This window comes from Trichomycterus rosablanca, chromosome 3 (genome assembly GCF_030014385.1).
Source record: "Trichomycterus rosablanca isolate fTriRos1 chromosome 3, fTriRos1.hap1, whole genome shotgun sequence".
In the NCBI taxonomy this organism is placed as follows: Eukaryota; Metazoa; Chordata; class Actinopteri; order Siluriformes; family Trichomycteridae; genus Trichomycterus; species Trichomycterus rosablanca.
This window is the reverse complement of record NC_085990.1, coordinates 46,536,187-46,556,724: the sequence shown is the minus strand read 5'-3', so window position 1 is coordinate 46,556,724 and position 20,538 is coordinate 46,536,187. Positions and strand designations below refer to the sequence as shown.

The following is a 20,538-nucleotide window of genomic DNA, read 5'->3' as shown; positions in this document are numbered from 1 at the left end:
ATTATCGTTAGACCAGAGGTCACACTGGTTGTGTCTTTAAAGGTAACTTCAGAGCGTTTAGAAAGCATAACCGTGGTGTCTTGCCTTGTTTATTTTATCTCATGTTTATCTTCATTCTCTATCGTCAATACACTGAGGCACTGATTCATAGGGCAACCACAAAATGTGCAAAATAAATAGTACCAGCAAACATATACGCCAATTAAATGTCTCTTCATCTGGGTCCTTACAGACTGTGTTTTTAAAATAACATTTTGTTCATTTTGTGTGTTTTCAAATACAGGATCGGTTCAATGCAAATACATTTAATGCCCACAGTGTCAAATATTAAATCTGCACTAAGCTAATCCAGTTTTGCAAACATAATTGTTAAAGATCACGTGTAAAAGTCATATACCTCATTTGTTTGTTTGTTTATTGGGATTTTAACGTCATGTTTTACACTTTGGTTACATTCATGACAGGAACAGTAGTTACTCGTTACACAAGGTTATATTGAACACAGTCATGGACAATTTAGTATCTCCAATTCACCTCACTTGCATGTCTTTGGACTGTGGGAGGAAACCGGAGCACCCGGGAGAAACCAACGCAGACATGGGGAGAGCATACAAACTCCACACAGAAAGGACCCGGACCGCCCCACCTGGGGATCGAACCCAGGACCTTCTTGCTGTGAGGCGACAGTGCTACCCACTTAGCCACCGTACCACCACAGATACCTAATTTAATCAGGTCCTTTGACTGACCATGTACTTTTTAAATAATCTACAGTCAGATCAGGTTTAATAGTTAAATCTCAGCTGACATAGTGCTTTAGTTCAGCTGTTAATTTAGCAAATCAGTGGCATTACTGGTGAACAATAGGAATGCTTAGTTTTGCCTACAGCTTAATCTCCCAACATTTTGTGTTGTGAACCCACTGATTCTAATGAACTGACTACATTTAACTGCAAAATAAATAATTAATGTATTAATTTTTACCACATGCTTTATTCTGCTCAGGCTTGCAATGGTATTGCTGCCACCCAGAAACATGGTACAAATAACCTGAACAGAGCACAAATCTGATTCAGGACATAACACACTCACACAAGTACTTAAACCTGGAGGGCAAAATACAATAGCCAATACACCATCTGTGTGTTTTTGAAAGGTGGGAGAGAACCAGGGTGCCCTGAGGAACAGACAGGGATAACATGCAAAATAAAATTAAATAAATAAATAAACACAATAATAATAATAATAATAATAATAATAATAATAATAATAATTAATAAATAATAATAATAATAATAATAATAATAGGGCACCCAGGTGGCGCAGTGGGATATTCCGCTTAATAATAATAATATATTAAATACATAAAATAAACAAATAGATAAACACATATATTTAATAATTAATAATAATAATAATAATAATAATAATATATTAAATACATAAAATAAACAAATAGATAAACACATATATTTAATAATAATAATAATAATAATAATAATAATAATAATAATAATAATAATAATAGTAATAATAATAATAATAATTAATAAATAATAATAATAATAATAATAATAATAATAGGGCGCCCAGGTGGCGCAGTGGGATATTCCGCTTGCACACCAGCACCAACTGTCTGAACTCCTCAGTTTGAAACTCAGTGTTGCCTCCGGTCGGCATAATAACTAATTGGCCACCATATCTGCAGGAGACTGTGTGAAAATGCAGAAAATGCAGAAAATGCAGAGACTGTGTGTAGGTGGGTGGGTCTTCATACGCTGTGTAAGGACCCTGATTGGCGGAAGAGACACCTGTGCAGAATGCAGGGGCGAGAAGAGGAGGGCTGTGCACAGCGATGTGCTATCCTCGGATGCAATCTGGTATCTCTGGTAGCAGCGGAAGACAAAATTGAGTGTGCTAAACCGGGAGAAAAATGGTGAGAAAATGAATGAAATAATAATAATAATAGTAATAATAATAATAATATTAATATACATTAAATAAATAAACACATTAATAAATTAATAAAAACGTTTTCTACTGGGGACATGCAGATAAATAAACAAAACAGTGGCTACAGGGATGTAATAGATAAATAAATAACAATAATTAAACAGTAAATAAAACAGTGATTAATTGAAAGTAATAAATGTACATTTAAAAAAAAAAACACCTTACAGGAACCTTGTTGCTGTATGGTACACGTCCTATCACCTGTGCCACTATGACACAGTCATATATTTCACATACAAAAGCTGTTGTGATTACATATATACAATCATTTAGCAAATTAATACTAACAGTTTGAGATCCTGGTATGTCACGGCCTTTAATCGACCAGAACGAGCTGACATAAATGTACTTACTTCCTCTTTTTCATTCTCCCCCCCACCCCACCATGCCACTTCTTTTCCCTCAAGAGGTCTTTCTGCAGTGCGGTGATGGAAGAGATCAGACAGTCGTTCACGTGCGAGAAAAGAGTGAAGCACAAGCGACGTCATGCTCCAGCCACAGCGAAGACGGACGCCGTGATCAACATGCATTCCTTCAACGAGCGCCGGCTGCCGGGAAAGGACAGCGTGAGCGTGAGCGTGAGCTGCAGCAGCAGCACTGCAATGACGCCCGTGTTTCCATGACGTGCCTGGGGGACGGTCACCTGAGGCACCTGCCCAGCACTGTGCCCGAGAGCGTGGACTTCGGCTCAGAGATGATCACAGCATTCACCCTCAACCGCAGAGACACCCGCAATCACACGACCAAGCAGAACGGCGGCACGAGCAGCAACACAGGTAACGACCACGCCCTCAAACCCATGTATCCCACAATGCCCCTGAGAGAGGGAGGTCGCTCTGTGTCCTTCCTCTGAGACAAAGAACAATGAGCCCGGAGATCGCCAAGACTTAGTCTAATATTTATGTATGAAAAACGAACATGTTTGCCATCTGTCTACTGGAAATCAAGGATTGCCCCCCCCCCAACACCCCCACCCATTCCTTACTAATGCTAACAAGAGACAGACATCTTATTGGAACAAATGAAATAAGAGAGAAGAGGCTTCACCGAAGCACGGCAATAAATAAACCCCAGACTGACGCAAGGGTGTAGTCCTTCTCCTAGTCTCATTTATAGCACATCAAATCCATTTAGGAAAACCAGTCGTTTTCTTTTTAATTTTTATTATTTTTATTTAGTGTGAGAATATGCAGAGGATCTTTGGCACTATTAGTGAGAAAATAATTCTATGTTAGTTACAGCATTGCAGAAATGCTTTACGTTTTTTTCAGCTCTTGATTCAGCTCTTGAGAGAATGTGCTATCATCTCTGCTTCACAGACTGAATACACAACAAAACAGTGCTGGCATGATTCAAGCTAGCACTGCATAGTCCTTCCTTCTTTCCTTCCTTCCTTCTTTTCCCCCCTTTTTCCCTCCTTTTCTTTCTTCCTTACATAATGCTGACATGACTCAGCTAGCACTGCATGTTCCATCCTTCCTTCCTTACATTTACATTTTCGGCATATAGCAGACACCTTTCTCCAAAGCGACTTACAATACAGTTACAGTATACATTCTGAGCAATTGAGGGTTAAGGGCCTTGCTTAAGGGCCCAATAGCAGCAACCTGGCATGGGTGGGGCTTGAACCAGAGACCTTCTGATTACTAGTCCAGTACCTTAACCACTAGGCTATGACTTGCCTACGAGTCCCTCTGTCCATCCTTCCCTCCCTTTATCCCTCATTTTCTTCCTTCCTTCATCCCTGCCTCCCTCATTTCATTCCTTCCTTCCCTCTGTCCTTCCTTCCTTCCCTCCCTCTCTTCCTCCTTTTCTCAAGCTAGCACTGCATAGTCCTTCCCTCCCTGCCTCCTTCCTTCCTTCCTTCCTTCCTTCTTCGGCATTTAGCAGACACCTTTCTCCAAAGCGACTTACATTACTGTTACAGTATACAGTCTGAGCAATTGAGGGTTAAGGGCCTTGCTCAAGGGCCCAATAGCAGCAACCTGGCATGGGTGGGGCTTGAACCAGAGACCTTCTGATTACAGTACCTTAACCACTAGGCTATGACTTGCCTACGAGTCCCTCTGTCCATCCTTCCCTCCCTTTATCCCTCATTTTCTTCCTTCCTTACATAATACTGACATGACTCAAGCTAGCACTGCATAGTCCTTTCTTCCTTCCCTCCCTGCCTCCTTCCTCCCCTTTGTCATTTCTGTCCTTCCTTCACTTATTTCCTTCCTTCCACCCTCCCTCCATCCTCTTTCACTCCCTCTCTCTCTTCTTCCTTCCTTTCCTTCTCCCTTTCTCTCTTCTTCTTGCCTTCCTTCCTTCTTTCCATTCCCCCTCTCACCTTCCTTACGTCCCTTCTTTATTTCCTTCCTCCCTTCTCTATATTCCTTCCTCATTTTCTCCCTTCCATCATTCCTCCCTCCCTCCCTCTCTTCCTCATATCCTTTGTTTGTTTGTTCCTTCCTTTCTTCCTTCCCTTCCTCTTTTCTTCCTTTCATTCCCTTTCTCACTTCCTTCCTCCTCACTTTCTTTTTCCTTCCTCCCTCCTTCCTTCTTCTCTTCCTTTCTTCCTTCCTCTTCCTTCCACCTTCCCTCCTTTCTTCTATCCGTTCTTCTTTCCTTCCATCCTTCCACCCTCTCTTTACTTCCTTTCACCCTCAATCCTCCCTCCCTTTTTTCTCCCCTTCCTTCCTTTCTTCCTTCCTTCCTTCTTTCCTTCCTTCCCTCTCTCTATTTCTTTTTCATTTTCTCCTTCCCATAATTCATCCTTTCCTCTCTTCCTTTCTTTCTCCCTTCTTCCTTCCTTCCACCCTCCCTCCTTTCTTCCTTCCTTCCTTTCACCCTTCTTTCCTCATTTCTTCCTTCCTTCCCTCCATTCATTCCTCATTTCCTCCCTTCCATTCTTCCTTCATCCTCCTCAACCAATCTCCCTCCCTTCCTTTCTCCCTCTTTCCTTCCTTCCTTCCCTTGTTCATTTCCTTCATTTCCTCCCTTATTTCTTCCTCCCCATTCCTTCCTTACTTCCTCCCTTCCATTCTTTCTTCTTCCCTCACTCTCTTCCTCATTTCCTTCCTTCATCATTTCCTTCTTTTCACCCGTCCTCCCTAATTTCTTTCTTCCCTCCCTCTATTCATTCTTCATTTCCTCCCTTCCATCCTTTCTTCCTCCCTCCCTCTTGTCATCATTTCCTTCCTTTCTTCCTTCCATTCTTCCATTTCCTCCCTTATTTTCTCCCTTCCTCTATCCCTCCTTCCTTCCTTTTTTTTTTTCTTCTTCCCTCCCTTTCTCATTCCTTCCGCTATTCCTTCCTTCCTCCCTCCCTCCCGCTCCTTCCTCTTTCCCTTTCTTCCTAATTTCCTTCCTTCCTCCCTTCTTTCCTAAAATCCCTCCTTCCTCTCTCCCTCCCGACTGATCATAATGACAGTAATAAAGGTTGTATATGATGTGATGATGTGACTGGTCGTACAACAGTGTCAGAACTAAATTCCATATGTTTGTGTCCTACATCACATGTTGCAGCCAGATGTTTTGTACACAGTAAATGATAATAAAATAATGGATTAACATAATAATTGCCAAAGATCTGTCCACAGAATGTTTAATATATAAAAATACCATCCGCTCTGACGTTTTAAACAATACCACTGATACTTGTTAAACTTTATTGTGCAGATTTACTTCTAAACTATAACTTTGAACCACATGATAATAGGGTTGCAAAAACAAATTGTTTAGATTTCTGCATTAATCATAAAGCTTGATCTGGTTATCATCTAAAACACATTCACATTTTTGTTCACTTTTATTTACACATTCACATTTATGTATTATTTGCAGCCCAGGCTCAAAATCTATTCCATATAACCTGAACTGCTCCATTTAATAAAGTAGGATTTTAGGTTTGGGTTGTAGAGGTACATTGCTCTACAAAAGTCATCTCTTCTAAAAGATCTGTTCACATTAACCATGTCCTAAAATAATCACAAGATTATAAAAAATAATAATTAATAATACTACAACACATTTCTAAAGCTTGGGTCTGGATTTTCAGTATGGTTGCATATCTGTGTGAGTGGGTGTCACACCAAAAGCACATTGCTAAATGATGTCTAAAAGAACCAGTAAGTAAGAGCAAAAAACATGCAGAAATATCTGGATTTTGTGTTAGTGTTCATCATAAACAAATGTTCTGCTTTATTTTACTTTATCATTTTCATTCTTACATTGCAAATGTGTGACAGATGCTTTTGTGGTTTAGAAAAAAGTACATTTTAGCAGAAATGCACAGATGTTTGTTTAAAGGAAAATGTGAAAAGAAAGTAAGAAAGAAAGAAAGAAAGAAAGACAGGCAGACAGACAGAAAAACAGACAGACAGGAAGACAGACAGATAGATAGGAAGACAGACAGACAGATAGATAGATAGATAGATAGATAGATAGATAGATAGATAGATAGATAGATAGATAGATAGATAGATAGATAGATAGATAGAAAGAAATAAAGAAAAACAGACAGACCAACAGAAATAAAGAAAGACAGACAGACAGAAAGAAAGGAAGAAAGAAAGACCGTCAAACAGGAAGATACACAGTCAGACAGAAAGAAAAAAAGAAAGAAGGAAAGAAAGACAGACAGACCAACTGACAGAAATAAAAAAAAGAAAGAAAGGCAGACAGAAAGAAAGAAAAAAGAAAGACCATCAAACAGGAAGACAGAGAGAAAGAAAGAAAGAAACACAGACAGGAAGACAGACAGACTGACAGACAGAAAGAAAGGCAGACCGACAGGAAGACAGACAGACAGACTGACAGACAGAAAGGCAGACCGACAGACAGACAGATAGACAGACAGACAGACAGACAGACAGACAGACAGACAGACCGACGACCAACAGAAATAAAAAAAAGAAAATAAGATAGACAGACAGATAGACAGACAGGAAGACAGATAGAGAGTAAGAAAGAAAGACAGACAGACAAACAGACCGACATAAATAAAAAAAGAAAATAATAAAGACTGAAAGAAAGAAAGAAAGAAAGAAAGAAAGAAAGAAAGAAAGAAAGAAAGAAAGAAAGAAAGAAAGAAAGAAAGAAAGAAAGAAAGAAAGAAAGAAGTCTTGCAAAAAAAGAGAAAAAAGTGGTTCTTGTAAAGTGGAAAATTAAGAGCAAAAATAGTGTCACTGATAGCCTGCACTGCAGATTGCTTTTACTTTCATTATGCCTAGTTCACACTACACGATTTTTGTTATGATTTTCGCTAGCCGACAGGTCGCCGCTAGATCTGGCAGCTTGGAAGCAACTCTGCGTTTGCTCGAGGACTGAAACTCGGCTCTCGATCGCTATGTGTAAACTATTCAACAACTCGATCCAAGCAGCGACTCAAGAAAAATATCTAGCATGTTAAATATCTGGACCTGGTGGCCACTCAGCGGTAAAAACACACGCTAGCACACCAGAGCTGGGATCTCGAATACATCTTATCAAATCTCAGCTCTGCCATTCGGCTGAGCGACCACATGAACAACGATTGGCCTGTTGTTTGTATAGGGGTGGGGTATTAAGCCGGGTAGGGAAACCTTGTAACTGATGCACTATGACCTCTGCTGGCTGATTGATGGCGCCTGCACAGAGGCGGGGATAGAGTGCGGATCAGGGTGTGTCTCTCTGTACAAAAAGGCTGATTTACATACAGTATATGCACTCACGTAGTGTGGGTGACAAAATGCATACGGCTGCTGCTGCCTCAAATCAGAGCGGGGATCGGCATTAGTGGAGAGGAAGCGTGATGTTAATCGAGCAATTGGACGCGCTAAAAAGTCCGGAGAAAAAGGGGGGAAAAGGCATAAAACAATATATATATATATATATATATATATATATATATATATATATATATATATATATATATATATATATACAGTGTATCACAAAAGTGAGTACACCCCTCACATTTCTGCAAATATTTTATTATATCTTTTCATGGGACAACACTATAGACATGAAACTTGGATATAACTTAGAGTAGTCAGTGTACAACTTGTATAGCAGTGTAGATTTACTATCTTCTGAAAATAACTCAACACACAGCCATTAATGTCTAAATGGCTGGCAACATAAGTGAGTACACCCCACAGTGAACATGTCCAAATTGTGCCCAAAGTGTCAATATTTTGTGTGACCACCATTATTATCCAGCACTGCCTTAACCCTCCTGGGCATGGAATTCACCAGAGCTGCACAGGTTGCTACTGGAATCCTCTTCCACTCCTCCATGATGACATCACGGAGCTGGTGGATGTTAGACACCTTGAACTCCTCCACCTTCCATTTGAGGATGCGCCACATGTGCTCAATTGGGTTTAGTCCATCACCTTTACCTTCAGCTTCCTCAGCAAGGCAGTTGTCATCTTGGAGGTTGTGTTGGGGTCGTTATCCTGTTGGAAAACTGCCATGAGGCCCAGTTTTCGAAGGGAGGGGATCATGCTCTGTTTCAGAATGTCACAGTACATGTTGGAATTCATGTTTCCCTCAATGAACTGCAGCTCCCCAGTGCCAGCAATACTCATGCAGCCCAAGACCATGATGCTACCACCACCATGCTTGACTGTAGGCAAGATACAGTTGTCTTGGTACTTCTCACCAGGGCGCCACCACACATGCTGGACACCATCTGAGCCAAACAGGTTTATCTTGGTCTCGTCAGACCACAGGGCATTCCAGTAATCCATGTTCTTGGACTGCTTGTCTTCAGCAAACTGTTTGCTGGCTTTCTTGTGCGTCAGCTTCCTTCTGGGATGACGACCATGCAGACCGAGTCGATGCAGTGTGCGGCGTATGGTCTGAGCACTGACAGGCTGACCTCACACGTCTTCAACCTCTGCAGCAATGCTGGCAGCACTCATGTGTCTATTTTTTAAAGCCAACCTCTGGATATGACGCCAAACACGTGGACTCAACTTCTTTGGTCGACCCTGGCGAAGCCTGTTCCGAGTGGAACCTGTCCTGGAAAACCGCTGTATGACCTTGGCCACCATGCTGTAGCTCAGTTTCAGGGTGTTAGCAATCTTCTTATAGCCCAGGCCATCTTTGTGGAGAGCAACAATTCTATTTCTCACATCCTCAGAGAGTTCTTTGCCATGAGGTGCCATGTTGAATATCCAGTGGCCAGTATGAGAGAATTGTACCCAAAACACCAAATTTAACAGCCCTGCTCCCCATTTACACCTGGGACCTTGACACATGACACCAGGGAGGGACAACGACACATTTGGGCACAATTTGGACATGTTCACTGTGGGGTGTACTCACTTATGTTGCCAGCTATTTAGACATTAATGGCTGTGTGTTGAGTTATTTTCAGAAGACAGTAAATCTACACTGCTATACAAGCTGTACACTGACTACTCTAAGTTATATCCAAGTTTCATGTCTATAGTGTTGTCCCATGAAAAGATATAATAAAATATTTGCAGAAATGTGAGGGGTGTACTCACTTTTGTGATACACTGTATATATATATATACTGTATATACTGTATATATAAGAATGAAAAGGATGAAAAGCATTGTGAGTAGGTTGCGAGTAGCAGCCAATGCTATGTCGAACTACAGCCAATGAGAATGCAGGATACGAGGTGAGGGGAAACATGGGGGAGGAGTTGTAAAAACATGGGACAGGGGCATAATATAGTTTCAGAATACATCAGCACACACATGTATTTCAGTATTTTGTGATCTTATCGTCCATGCCAAACCATAATACCCAAAAAACTACCTTTGCAAAAAAATTTATTAACCTCCAACTCACTACAGAACAGACGATCCCTGCTGGTCGCGTTGCCAAATCCACTCGGGTTTATTTATTTTTCCTACTTGATTTTACGCTGCACATCAGCGCACAGACAGGTTTGATCGCTCGCTTATTGTTGACGTGCATTTTTGGACGTGGTATCATTAAACCTCTCGTCACTTCTTGCGTGTGTTTTCGTGACAAAATGTAGTTTGGGAGACCAGACAGACCCGCCTGCGATTTCTCATGGTGATAGTTCGTGTAGTGTGTAATCCCATATCGCTGATCAGTCGTGTAGTGTGAATTGACACAACGACTTAACAGACTCCCTATTGCAAGAGATCTAGTTGTGTAGTGTGAACTGTATAGCGATCTGACGACTTGGAAAGTCGTGTAGTGTGAACTTGGCATAAGGCATCCATGTGTGTTTATACCCATATGCATGCTAGTTTGTGTGAGTGCATTTCATCCAGTGTATTTTTTTTTTATTAATGTAATTTATTTGTATTTTATTTGTATTATTTTCCAAAATTGCCTTGGCATACCCTTTAGCCTTTATTCATTTTGCAGGCATTAGTTAAAAGCACTGAAGCAGCAGTTAGGCTTTTAGCAAGCTGGAATCGAGAATGCGCATCCTTGATGTTTCCTGAAAGCAGATTCTGACTCATTATTTGCCAGTTTGGGGATTTCCGTGCAGCCTTGAGCTCTGCCACATGAAACTCCTCAAAAATACGATGAAAAGTAATTCTGACTACACTCATCTGAAGGACTCTTTTTTAATCTAGTATTATTTCCACTACACAGTGACCAACGTTTAAGCGTCCGTCTTTGCAGGTCGCATTAGGTTAGTCTCAGTGTCATATTTAGAATCACCTGGTTAAGAGTAATATCAGAGTAACATTAGTACAGTACTTATGACTTTCATGTAGTTCTTTACTTGCTGTCTTGGTTCCTGAATGAACAGATTTGCAAAGAGGGAAAAAAAAGTGGTCTTTGTGATGCTAATACCATAATGTGAAATATCTAAACTGGAAAGCAGAAACATAAGAGCAAAAAATAGTGTCACTGATAGCCTGCACTGTATAGGCTTTTAGCAAGCTGGAATTGAGAATGCACATCCTTGATGTTTCCTAAAGCATTCTGACTCATTATTTGCCAGTTTTGGGATTTCCGTGCAGCCTTGAGCTTTGCCACATGAGACTCCTCAAAAATACGGCAAAAGTAATTACAACTATACTCATCTGAAGGACTCTTTTTTTAATCCAGTATTCTTTCCACTACACGGTGACCAACGTTAAGCGTCCGTCTTTGCAGGCTGCATTAGGTTAGGCTCAGTGTCGAAGTTTTCTTAGTTTGTTGTATAGACGTGACAGAGAATACAGACGACAATACAGTGTTAGCATTCTGAGACGTAGGTGCTAATAGTCCTGCCGCCTTTTCGGGTAGTGCCAGAGAATGCATACCTCTGTGAGGTAAATATAAAGGACAGCGACAAAACATTTTGTGTTCGGTCTTTCTATTAAATAATGATGTAACAATCAAAATAACTCCAGTTCATGTGACTCGGTGTTGACTCGGTGGAAGCTCATTGTATAAGTGTCATTTCAATTCTGTGTAATTTTAACACCCTCTTGCAAACTACACTACAGTATATATTAGTTGAAAAGATATGATATTGTATTTTGCTAAATACTGATTTTTATCTGTAACCTTTCTTTTTACCATTTCTTTATTTTAAATGCTTTATCAGAACGTGTACATGCATTTTTGTATATGATCTGATCTGTGTATAGATGGACTTTCGAATTTAGAAGGCAGTAATTTTATTTCCTAAAAAATAAATTAAAAAAATCTGGTTAATAAGTTCATTTTTAATACCAAGTTAACAAAGTAAACAGTTTGCCACATTTTTATTTATAAAAAGGGATAAACAATACATGTATAATTAATAACGGGTGACGGGTGTACATATATAAAATAAATTAAATAAATAAAAGCTGATTTTTAAAGAAGTGGATGCAATTGATTTTTATTCTTTTAACTATTTAACACTTTTGAAACCCTGTTAATGGCGTGTTGGAACTTTCCACCAGTATACAATTATACAATGTTTTTCCCTCTTTTTTAAATTATTTTGTATTAACTGCAGTATAGCAGGATCTTCTAATGTCTGCTATAGCATAGCATTCCTGTTTGTACAGTACTTAAATGTAGAAGCATTATTATATACGATTATCTGAAGTTTGTATGCAACTGTGGTTCTATGGTTCAGTGCCACCACTTACACACGTCGAGTTACACACACCGATCAGCCATCTCCTTGTTTCTACACTCACTGTCCATTTTATCAGCTCCACTTACCATATAGAAGCACTTTGTAGTTCTACATCTTTTTCTCTACATACTTTTTTAATCTGCTTTCACACTGTTATTCAATGGTCAGGACCACCACAGAGCAGGTATTATTTAGGTGGTGGATCATTCTCAGCACTGCAGTGACACTGACATGGTGGTGGTGTGTTAGTGTGTGTTGTGCTGGTATGAGTGGATCAGACACAGTAGCGCTGCTTGAGTTTTTAAATACCATGTCCACTCACTGTCCACTCTATTAGACACTCCTTCCTAGTTGGTTCACCTTGTAGATGTAAAGTCAGAGACGATCACTCATCTATTGCTTCTGTTTGAGTTGGTCATCTTCTAGACCTTCATCGGTGGTCACAGGACGCTGCCTACGGCTCGCTGTTGGCTGGCTATTTTTGGTTGGTGGACTATTTTCGGTCCAGTAGTTACAGTAAGGTGTTTAAAAACTCCATCAGCGCTGCTGTGTCTTATCCACTCATACCAGCACAACACACACTAACACACCACCACCATGTCACTGTCACTGCAGTGCTGAGAATGAGCCACCACCTAAATAATACCTGCTCTGTGGTGGTCCTGGAAGAGTCCTGACAACTGAAGAATAGCATAAAAGGTGGTTAACAAAGCATGAAGAGAAACAGATGGACTACAGTCAGTAATTGTAGAACTACAAAGTGCTTCTATATGATAAGTGGAGCTGATAAAATGGACAGTGAGTGTAGAAACAAGGAGGTGGTTTTAATGTTATGGCTGATCAGTGTATATCCATCTGTTTTTTATACTTTCACTTTGTGCCACCATGGGTAGCATACCAAACCCCTAGGGTGTGCATTAGTATCCCACCTTGGTGGCTTTCTACTTAATCCCTTGCATACCACATCCCAGTCTTCTTTTTTTTGTACTGCCAGAGGGCAAAACAAAAGTTTCCCTAGAGTCTGCATTAATATTCTGCCCTGTCAGTGTTCTATGTAGTCGTAGAACCACAGTTGTGTACAAGCGATTGTTTTATTTTACCAGCAGGGGCAGTCTGCAGAGTCTGGTGACAATACTCAGTCATAGAACTATGGTTGCATCAAACCTTTCATTCTACTTTCTTTTCCTTCATATACTAGTCCAGATTCTACAGGAGCTCAGTATTTCATCCCTTGTGGTACTTCATTTACCCTTACCCCTATCCTTACAGTTATAGGTATAGCCTATGTATGTTGAACTGAATTTAAAATGTTTTGTTTCTCTAAGACACTTAAAATGATCTCAATTTAATAAATCTAGTAAAACTCCATTGTTTAATCATTTACCTTTACTGTCTTTATTTTTCTTGGCTATGTCTTTATTTTCGCATGAATGGCTTAAAAATGTGATCTAATCATTAACAGAGATAATTTAACTAGATAATTATTATTGATTAACTGTTAATAGATAGAAAGTAACTGTATTAAGACAGCTAACCCTAATAAAACAAACAAATATTCTGCATATTTATGTAACATTAAACTAAGTGAGAAAGTATGTGAAACCCAATAATATATTTTTAAGCTGTCTATAGCTCACATACTCTGCAAAAGACTACAAATATTTCTCATAACGTATATTTTCTGTTTGTTAGTATAAATAGTATGATTTCTATCATAATGCCAGAGCCATTCATACACAAATAAAGACATTTCTAAGGGTTCACAAACTTTTGACACAGCTGTTAGCATAATTATCTTTACACTGTGACAAATGAATTTAATTACATAAATGTATTAATTATGGTTTCACAGTGTGCAGTTATTTATTGTTTATGGAGCAAATATTACTAGAAGTTGAAAGATTTTTTTGGTATTGATTAATTGCAAATTTAAGTAGAACATTTAATTAAGTTGAGTAATTAAAACTGTCCTATTTATGAAACATAAAACTCTATTTTATAAAAAAATTAAAGAATTAATAATATGAATGCCATTGTTTTTGTAAAATCATATGAAATAGATGAAAATAAAAATAAAATTGTATAAGATCCAATATTAATTTCTTTTTTTTTTTCTTTTCTTTTTTTTTTTTTTTAAACAGGGGTGGGTGTGGCTGCACTTGATTGCTAAATGAAAATGTGTATAGTTAAATAACTAATCTCAACGTGCTGCCCATGGTTTATTTATGAAGTGGCAGAATTTCTATGAAAATAGTTTTTTGTAATGTTTTTGTAATTTGTTTCTTAGTAACAGTATGTCATGAGATCTGAGGATGCATGAGAACTGATGACGAGAGAAACGATTATAAACACAAGAAAGTAACTGAATTATTTTTCATTTGACACACTGTGAATTATTTAATTGTACAGATTGCTGTATGGGAAATATGATTTTGAACATTTGAATAAAAACTATATCTAAAATATCTGTGTTAGTGATGTATCTCAAGTTTTGGAAAATCAGCAGTAATAAACAATAATAAACACTTGTATTACTGTCAAGTTACTAATATGTAATTTTATTAATACAATATTATAATGTGTGCAATCTTGAGAATATCTTGTAATCATACAAACTTATATACATTGTATATACACTGATCATCCATAACATTAAAACCACCACCTTGTTTCTACACTCAGTGTCCATTTTATCAGCTCCACTTACCATATAGAAGCACTTTGTAGTTCTACAATTACTGACTGTAGTCCATCTGTTTCTCTGCATGCTTTGTTGCCCCCTTTCATGCTGTTCTTCAATGGTCAGGACTCTCCCAGGACCACTACAGAGCAGGTATTATTTAGGTGGTGGATCATTCTCAGTACTGCAGTGACACTGACATGGTGGTGGTGTGTTAGTGAGTGTTGTGCCGGTATGAGTGGATAAGACACAGCAGCGCTGTTGGAGTTTTTAAACACCTCACTGTCACTGCTGGACTGAGAATAGTCCACCAACCAAAAACATCCAGCCAACAGCGCCCCATGGGCAGCGTCCTGTGACCATTGATGAAGGTCTAAAAGATGACCAACTCAAACAGCAGCAATAGATGAGCGATCGTCTCTGACTTTACATCTACAAGGTGAACCAACTAGTTAGGAGTGTCTAATAGAGTGTACAGTGAGTGGACACGGTATTTAAAAACTCCAGCAGCGCTGCTGTGTCTGATCCACTCATACCAGCACAACACACACTAACACACCACCACCATGTCATTGTCACTGCAGTGCTGAGAATCATCCACCACCTAAATAATATCTGCTCTGTGGTGGTCCTGACCATTAAAGAACAGAGGAAAAGGAGGCTAAAAAAGTATGTAGAGAAACAGATGGACTACAATCAGTAATTGTAGAACTACAAAGTGCTTCTATATGGACAGTGAGTGTAGAAACAAGTAGGTGGTTTTAATGTTATGGCTGATCAGTGTATTTGCAAGTAACTAAGATAAAACTGAAACTAGTAATATTATTTAACTATCTGTCTTGTATGTAGATTCATGCATTGTTTTGTAAGCTTTACCCAACATACATATAAACTTTGGGTATACAGCTACTAACTGTAGCCCATCTGTTTCCCTCTATACAATGTCACCTTTTGTACCCCATTTGTCAATCAAAAAGGATCCCTTAGAACCGAAACTGACCAGGTATTATTTGGAAAGTGGACTAACACATACTACTATGGGTCTGTTCTAAAACATAGTGTGCTTCCTTGCTGTCTTACTGCCTACATAGGCAGCTGTCTTAGTAGAGAGGAGTCTAAGCAATCATCGGCTCATGAGTCAGGTTATTGAACGCACTACTTAGACAAAGATTCAATCAGTTTTTGCTTACTAGGCTAACTTACAGTTAGCCTCATGCCATTCAAACCAATGGGATGAGGTGGCACAACCCGCTAGCATGACAACTAACATCTCCCTCCGTGTACCAAAAATGGTTAAATTTGCTGACAAGTCCAAATTTGCAAATAAATGACACTCTGCACCGTCCGCCATATTTTTTATTGTTTTGTAAGAAAAGTTGTCTTGCACTGAATGCTGGGATTGCCTTCACTGCTAAGGCAGCATCGGATGCTTCCTCATTGTTCTGTCAAAATACCGTTCAGATTTAAGGTGTTTTACTAGGCAGCATTTTGCGGTATCTAAGAATTCGAACAGCATTCTTCTCAAGAGCGTGTATAGGATGACGTAAAATGCGTCTATGTAGAGAGCTCACTAGGTTTTCGAACACACCCTATGTAATTATCATGTAATTGCAATAACACTTACATAGTAATTACATGTACATATAAGTTGACGTATAAGGAGACGATTATATTGTTTCAATCCAAAATTTTAAGCCAACAGCATCCTGTAATCAGAATGTGTCTACTGATAAATACTAGATGAAGTTAACACACATTGTGTACAAAATAAACAAAATAAATAAATACAATTAATTATAATATTATTATTATTATTATTATTATTATTATTAATAATAATAATAATATTAATAATAATAATAATAATAATAATAATAATAATAATAAATAATTCTAGCCTGTAAATGCTCACCTACAAGTGCTAACATTGGACGTGTTCTAATAAACAGATTAGTGACTTTAACTAGTAAAAAAATCACAACAACATTGTATCTGCATACCAGATAGGACACTGGGCAGTAGCTCAGTCGTTAATTTACTGAACTAGTGATCAGAAGATTGTTGGATCAAGTTCCAACACTGCCAAGTTGCCACTGTTGGGCCCTTGAGCAAAGTCCTTAACCCTTAATTGTCACGGTAAATAAAAGTGTCAGCTAAAAACCATAAATGTAAGATATGTTTACCTTTAAAGTGCTCAGAGAGTGTGTATTTTAACAAGAACTAAAGCATTCCTTTGGTATATCATGTATGTGTAGCATCTCTGTCATTGGCAGCCAAGTTGGCTTATGGGACTTATCAGTGGGTTTTTGACAAATTAGATTTTTTGGTAAAAAATAACTTTCCAAAAATGAATGAATGAATGAATGTTAGTGTAGTTAGTTTTTTAGTGTTTTACAATACAACACTAAGCCTGGTCAATTAGAACACTTCCCTTTGCTAACTGGTGCTATATCAAACAATAGTATCATTTCTTCTTGAGCATGTTGTCAAGTGTGCTTTACATTGCCAGGGGCTTAGAGGCTGTCATGCAAGGATGAAGGATTTTAATTGCAAACTGTGTTTTTTTGTCTAACTTAAGGAAAATGTTCCATAAAGGGACAGGTTGGGTTTTCTTCCTGATCTCTTCTGAGAAAAGACCACTTTTTCATGTATTTTAAAATGTGTGCAGCCAAGTAACACATAATTAGAAAGCAATGCAACAAATGTGTTATAATAATAAAAAATAATAATAACAATAATAATAATAAAACCTTGATTGCACTATGTTTATTTTTGATACAATAAAATCATCGAGCAATACATTATAGTAATTATAATGTACAGACATAATTGACTATGTCTGTGGGGGGAGTTGGCCAAAGGTCTCTAATTGATTGCCGTCCTGTCTGTGGTGTGTTACTGCATTGCGCCCAGTGATTTCAGGAAAACCAGACCCACCGTGATCCTGACCATGACAACGCACAGGTAAAACATAAGTAAATGTTGAATGAATGTTATGTGTATTTATTATGCACATTATTATTCCAAAACTATGTACACACAATGAGCTTTTTCTAAAACCATTGGCATCAATATGGAACAACCCTCCCCCAATGCTGCAGACAACTGCTAAAGCAGACCAAAGCTATAGACACAGTACAGAATAAAGTAGTCCCAAACAGTACAAATACATTTCACATCCTTCAAATAGTAAGTAGCATTTTACATCTCTAAAGCGTCCACTACACTGAAGCAGGACCAGACATGAAGGTCATTTGCCACTTGAAAAATTCTGGAATACAATAATGGCAGTAATTTGAGGGATGAGAGGTTTTAACGCTCCCCTGCTTCGATATATTCCCTCTAGCTTCAGGTAAAGTCAGTTCTTTAACTACTCAGATTGGTGTAGCTGCTCAATTCAATATCATCTAATGTTCTAATAGGAGTCTACAATAGAGCAGCAAACTGACAACATGAGAGAGAAATTAACCTTGACAGTAAGGAGGTGGCAGACGCCACTGCTTTAAATTGTCGGGTGCCTTTGGACATGTGGTGCCGAAGTCGGGGTGAATAATGAGTGAAGGGTTGGGGCTTCCTCATAATGGGAAGATTTATTATCTCTCACTATCAATTAATCCCTGAAGGCAGCCAAAGGCCAGGAGCCAGGAGAGTCTGCCTGACTCTGTACGTCTGTGTGTGTGTGTATGTGTGAGAGAGAGAGAGAGAGAGAGAGAGAGAGAGAGAGAGAGAGAGAGAGAGAGAGAGAGAGAGAGAGATATAAATGGAAGTGTCAGTTTAATTTTTAGTAATAAAATTATAATGAGAATGCATAATAAAATGATACACCAATCAAAGTCACAAAGGAAGCTTAGTATCTGTCGAAGCTCATGATTGTCTAACAAGGTCAAGTTCTGCATACATTTGTGCCAAAATTGTACTTATCCAAAGAACACACAGTAGGGAGAATACCAATTCGTAACCAAAGCATATGGGTCATTCTTGGGATTGGATGCCTTTTGGACCTTAAAACCCACTGTTTTTATTTGTTTTTTATGTTTTATTATGAAAAGGACATGTTATACTTTTCCAAACTAATATTGGTCAAGCTCAAGCACACAAACTGTAGGTTTCATTAAAACATTTTTATGCAGTCTCTGACCCAGGACGTCCACCCTGTTACGGACAAATGCACAACTGCTGTGTTTCTGTCTTTCACCTGCACTTAAGGCCATTATTTAAAAAATGCACACATAATATCAATATTTCTGTTATTATTATAACCAAACTGAATAATAAAGCTATATAAATTACACATGCACCTCATATAAACTGTGACGTCCACCCTGTTACGTATTAGGTTGTAACAGGGTGGACCATAACAGGGTAGACATTCTGACATAAAATTAGCCATTAGCTAGCAAGTGAGCAAAACCATGCTAGCATAAAAGTGAATTCAGACAAATAATTATCTGCTTTTTAGTGTGATAATTTTTAAAATGATCAAATCGTATTGCTTTTTCTCATATATCCCGTAACAGGGTGGACATGTTATGGTTGACCATAATAAAGTCTTTTAGGATAAAATGTGGAAAAAACAACATTAAAATATCTTCCACAGTTGTTTTCCCTCCAAAAAGATCATGTGAACTTCAGGAAATGATGTCAGTATGTAAAACAGTTTTTACATTTTTTTTTTTTTTTACATTTTTTCATTTTAAGAGACAGTAGTAAGAAATAACAGAAACTTGAGGGACGTGTGAAAAACCCTTATAATCAGCAATAACATGAAACTCATGAAGAAAAAAAAAAGGTTAAGAGGGACTTAAGCAAATCTTTTAAACAGTATTGAAAGACTGAGATATTTTCGTGATTAAACCTCATATATCCATCACTAAATCAGAATGTACAGCACTGGGGGATGGGAAAACCTCTGGTATCTAAGAGATAAATGGGGGGGGGGGGGGGGGGGGGGTAGAAAACATTGTCTTTAGTATTTGAAAGTGTTTATTATTTCAGTAAGATGTTTAGAAATTGTATTGTTTAAAAATTACTTAATAAATACAATAATCATTACTGGGGACACAAAAGGCGCCGAATTGTAGGAATGACCCATATATATTTACGGTAAATTTACAGACGCAATGAAGACTCGGACCAACTGCCACCACCACAGCTTCTTTCTCCAGGCTGTCACCCTCCTAAACATGGACCTAGTACTACATGGACCTAGTACTACATCCCTTTGTTTTAAACTGCTGTATAATAATCACTTCAGTTTCCCCAATGCACAGTTTTGTACCTGAGGATATTCTGATTCTGATTGACTTTCTACCCAGGAATATAAAACATGAGGTTTTTATTCATTCATTTATTTATTTATTTTATTTATTTTTAATTCAGATTTAGATATTAGTTAAAAGAATTAAGATAATTCAGTGGTAGCATAGCAGATAAGGTACGTACTAGTAATTAAAGGGTTGCTGGTTTAAACCCCATCACTGCCAAGTTGCCACTGCTGGACCCACGAGCAACCCTCAGTCACTCAAATTGTATTGTAAATTGTAAGTTGCTTTGGATAGAAGCGTGTGCCAAATGCAGTAAATGTACGTCCAACAAGTTCAAGTTCTTTAGCTCAAAATTGTATATATTGAAAGAACACAAGAGTAGGGGGAATACCAATAATTAACCATATTGTGTTGTTATTATTATTGCAGTTAAAGTGTATATATATATATATATATATATATATATATATATATATATATATATATATATATATATATATATATATTCACCTTAAATTAATTTACAG

The 20,538-nt window shown here is 38.1% G+C and overlaps 1 protein-coding gene across 1 annotated transcript in view; it reads left to right on the top strand.

Annotated features, from left to right (window-relative positions):
* Nucleotides 1–3,098, top strand: part of grik3 (glutamate ionotropic receptor kainate type subunit 3) — a 128,669-nt gene extending 125,571 nt beyond the window's left edge. Inside the window, exon 17 of the mRNA XM_062992314.1 lies at nt 2,423–3,098. Coding sequence (XP_062848384.1) covers nt 2,423–2,866 — 444 coding nt within the window. The 3' untranslated portion in view covers nt 2,867–3,098. The remainder of the gene's footprint in view (nt 1–2,422) is intronic.
* Nucleotides 3,099–20,538: the final 17,440 nt, after the last annotated feature.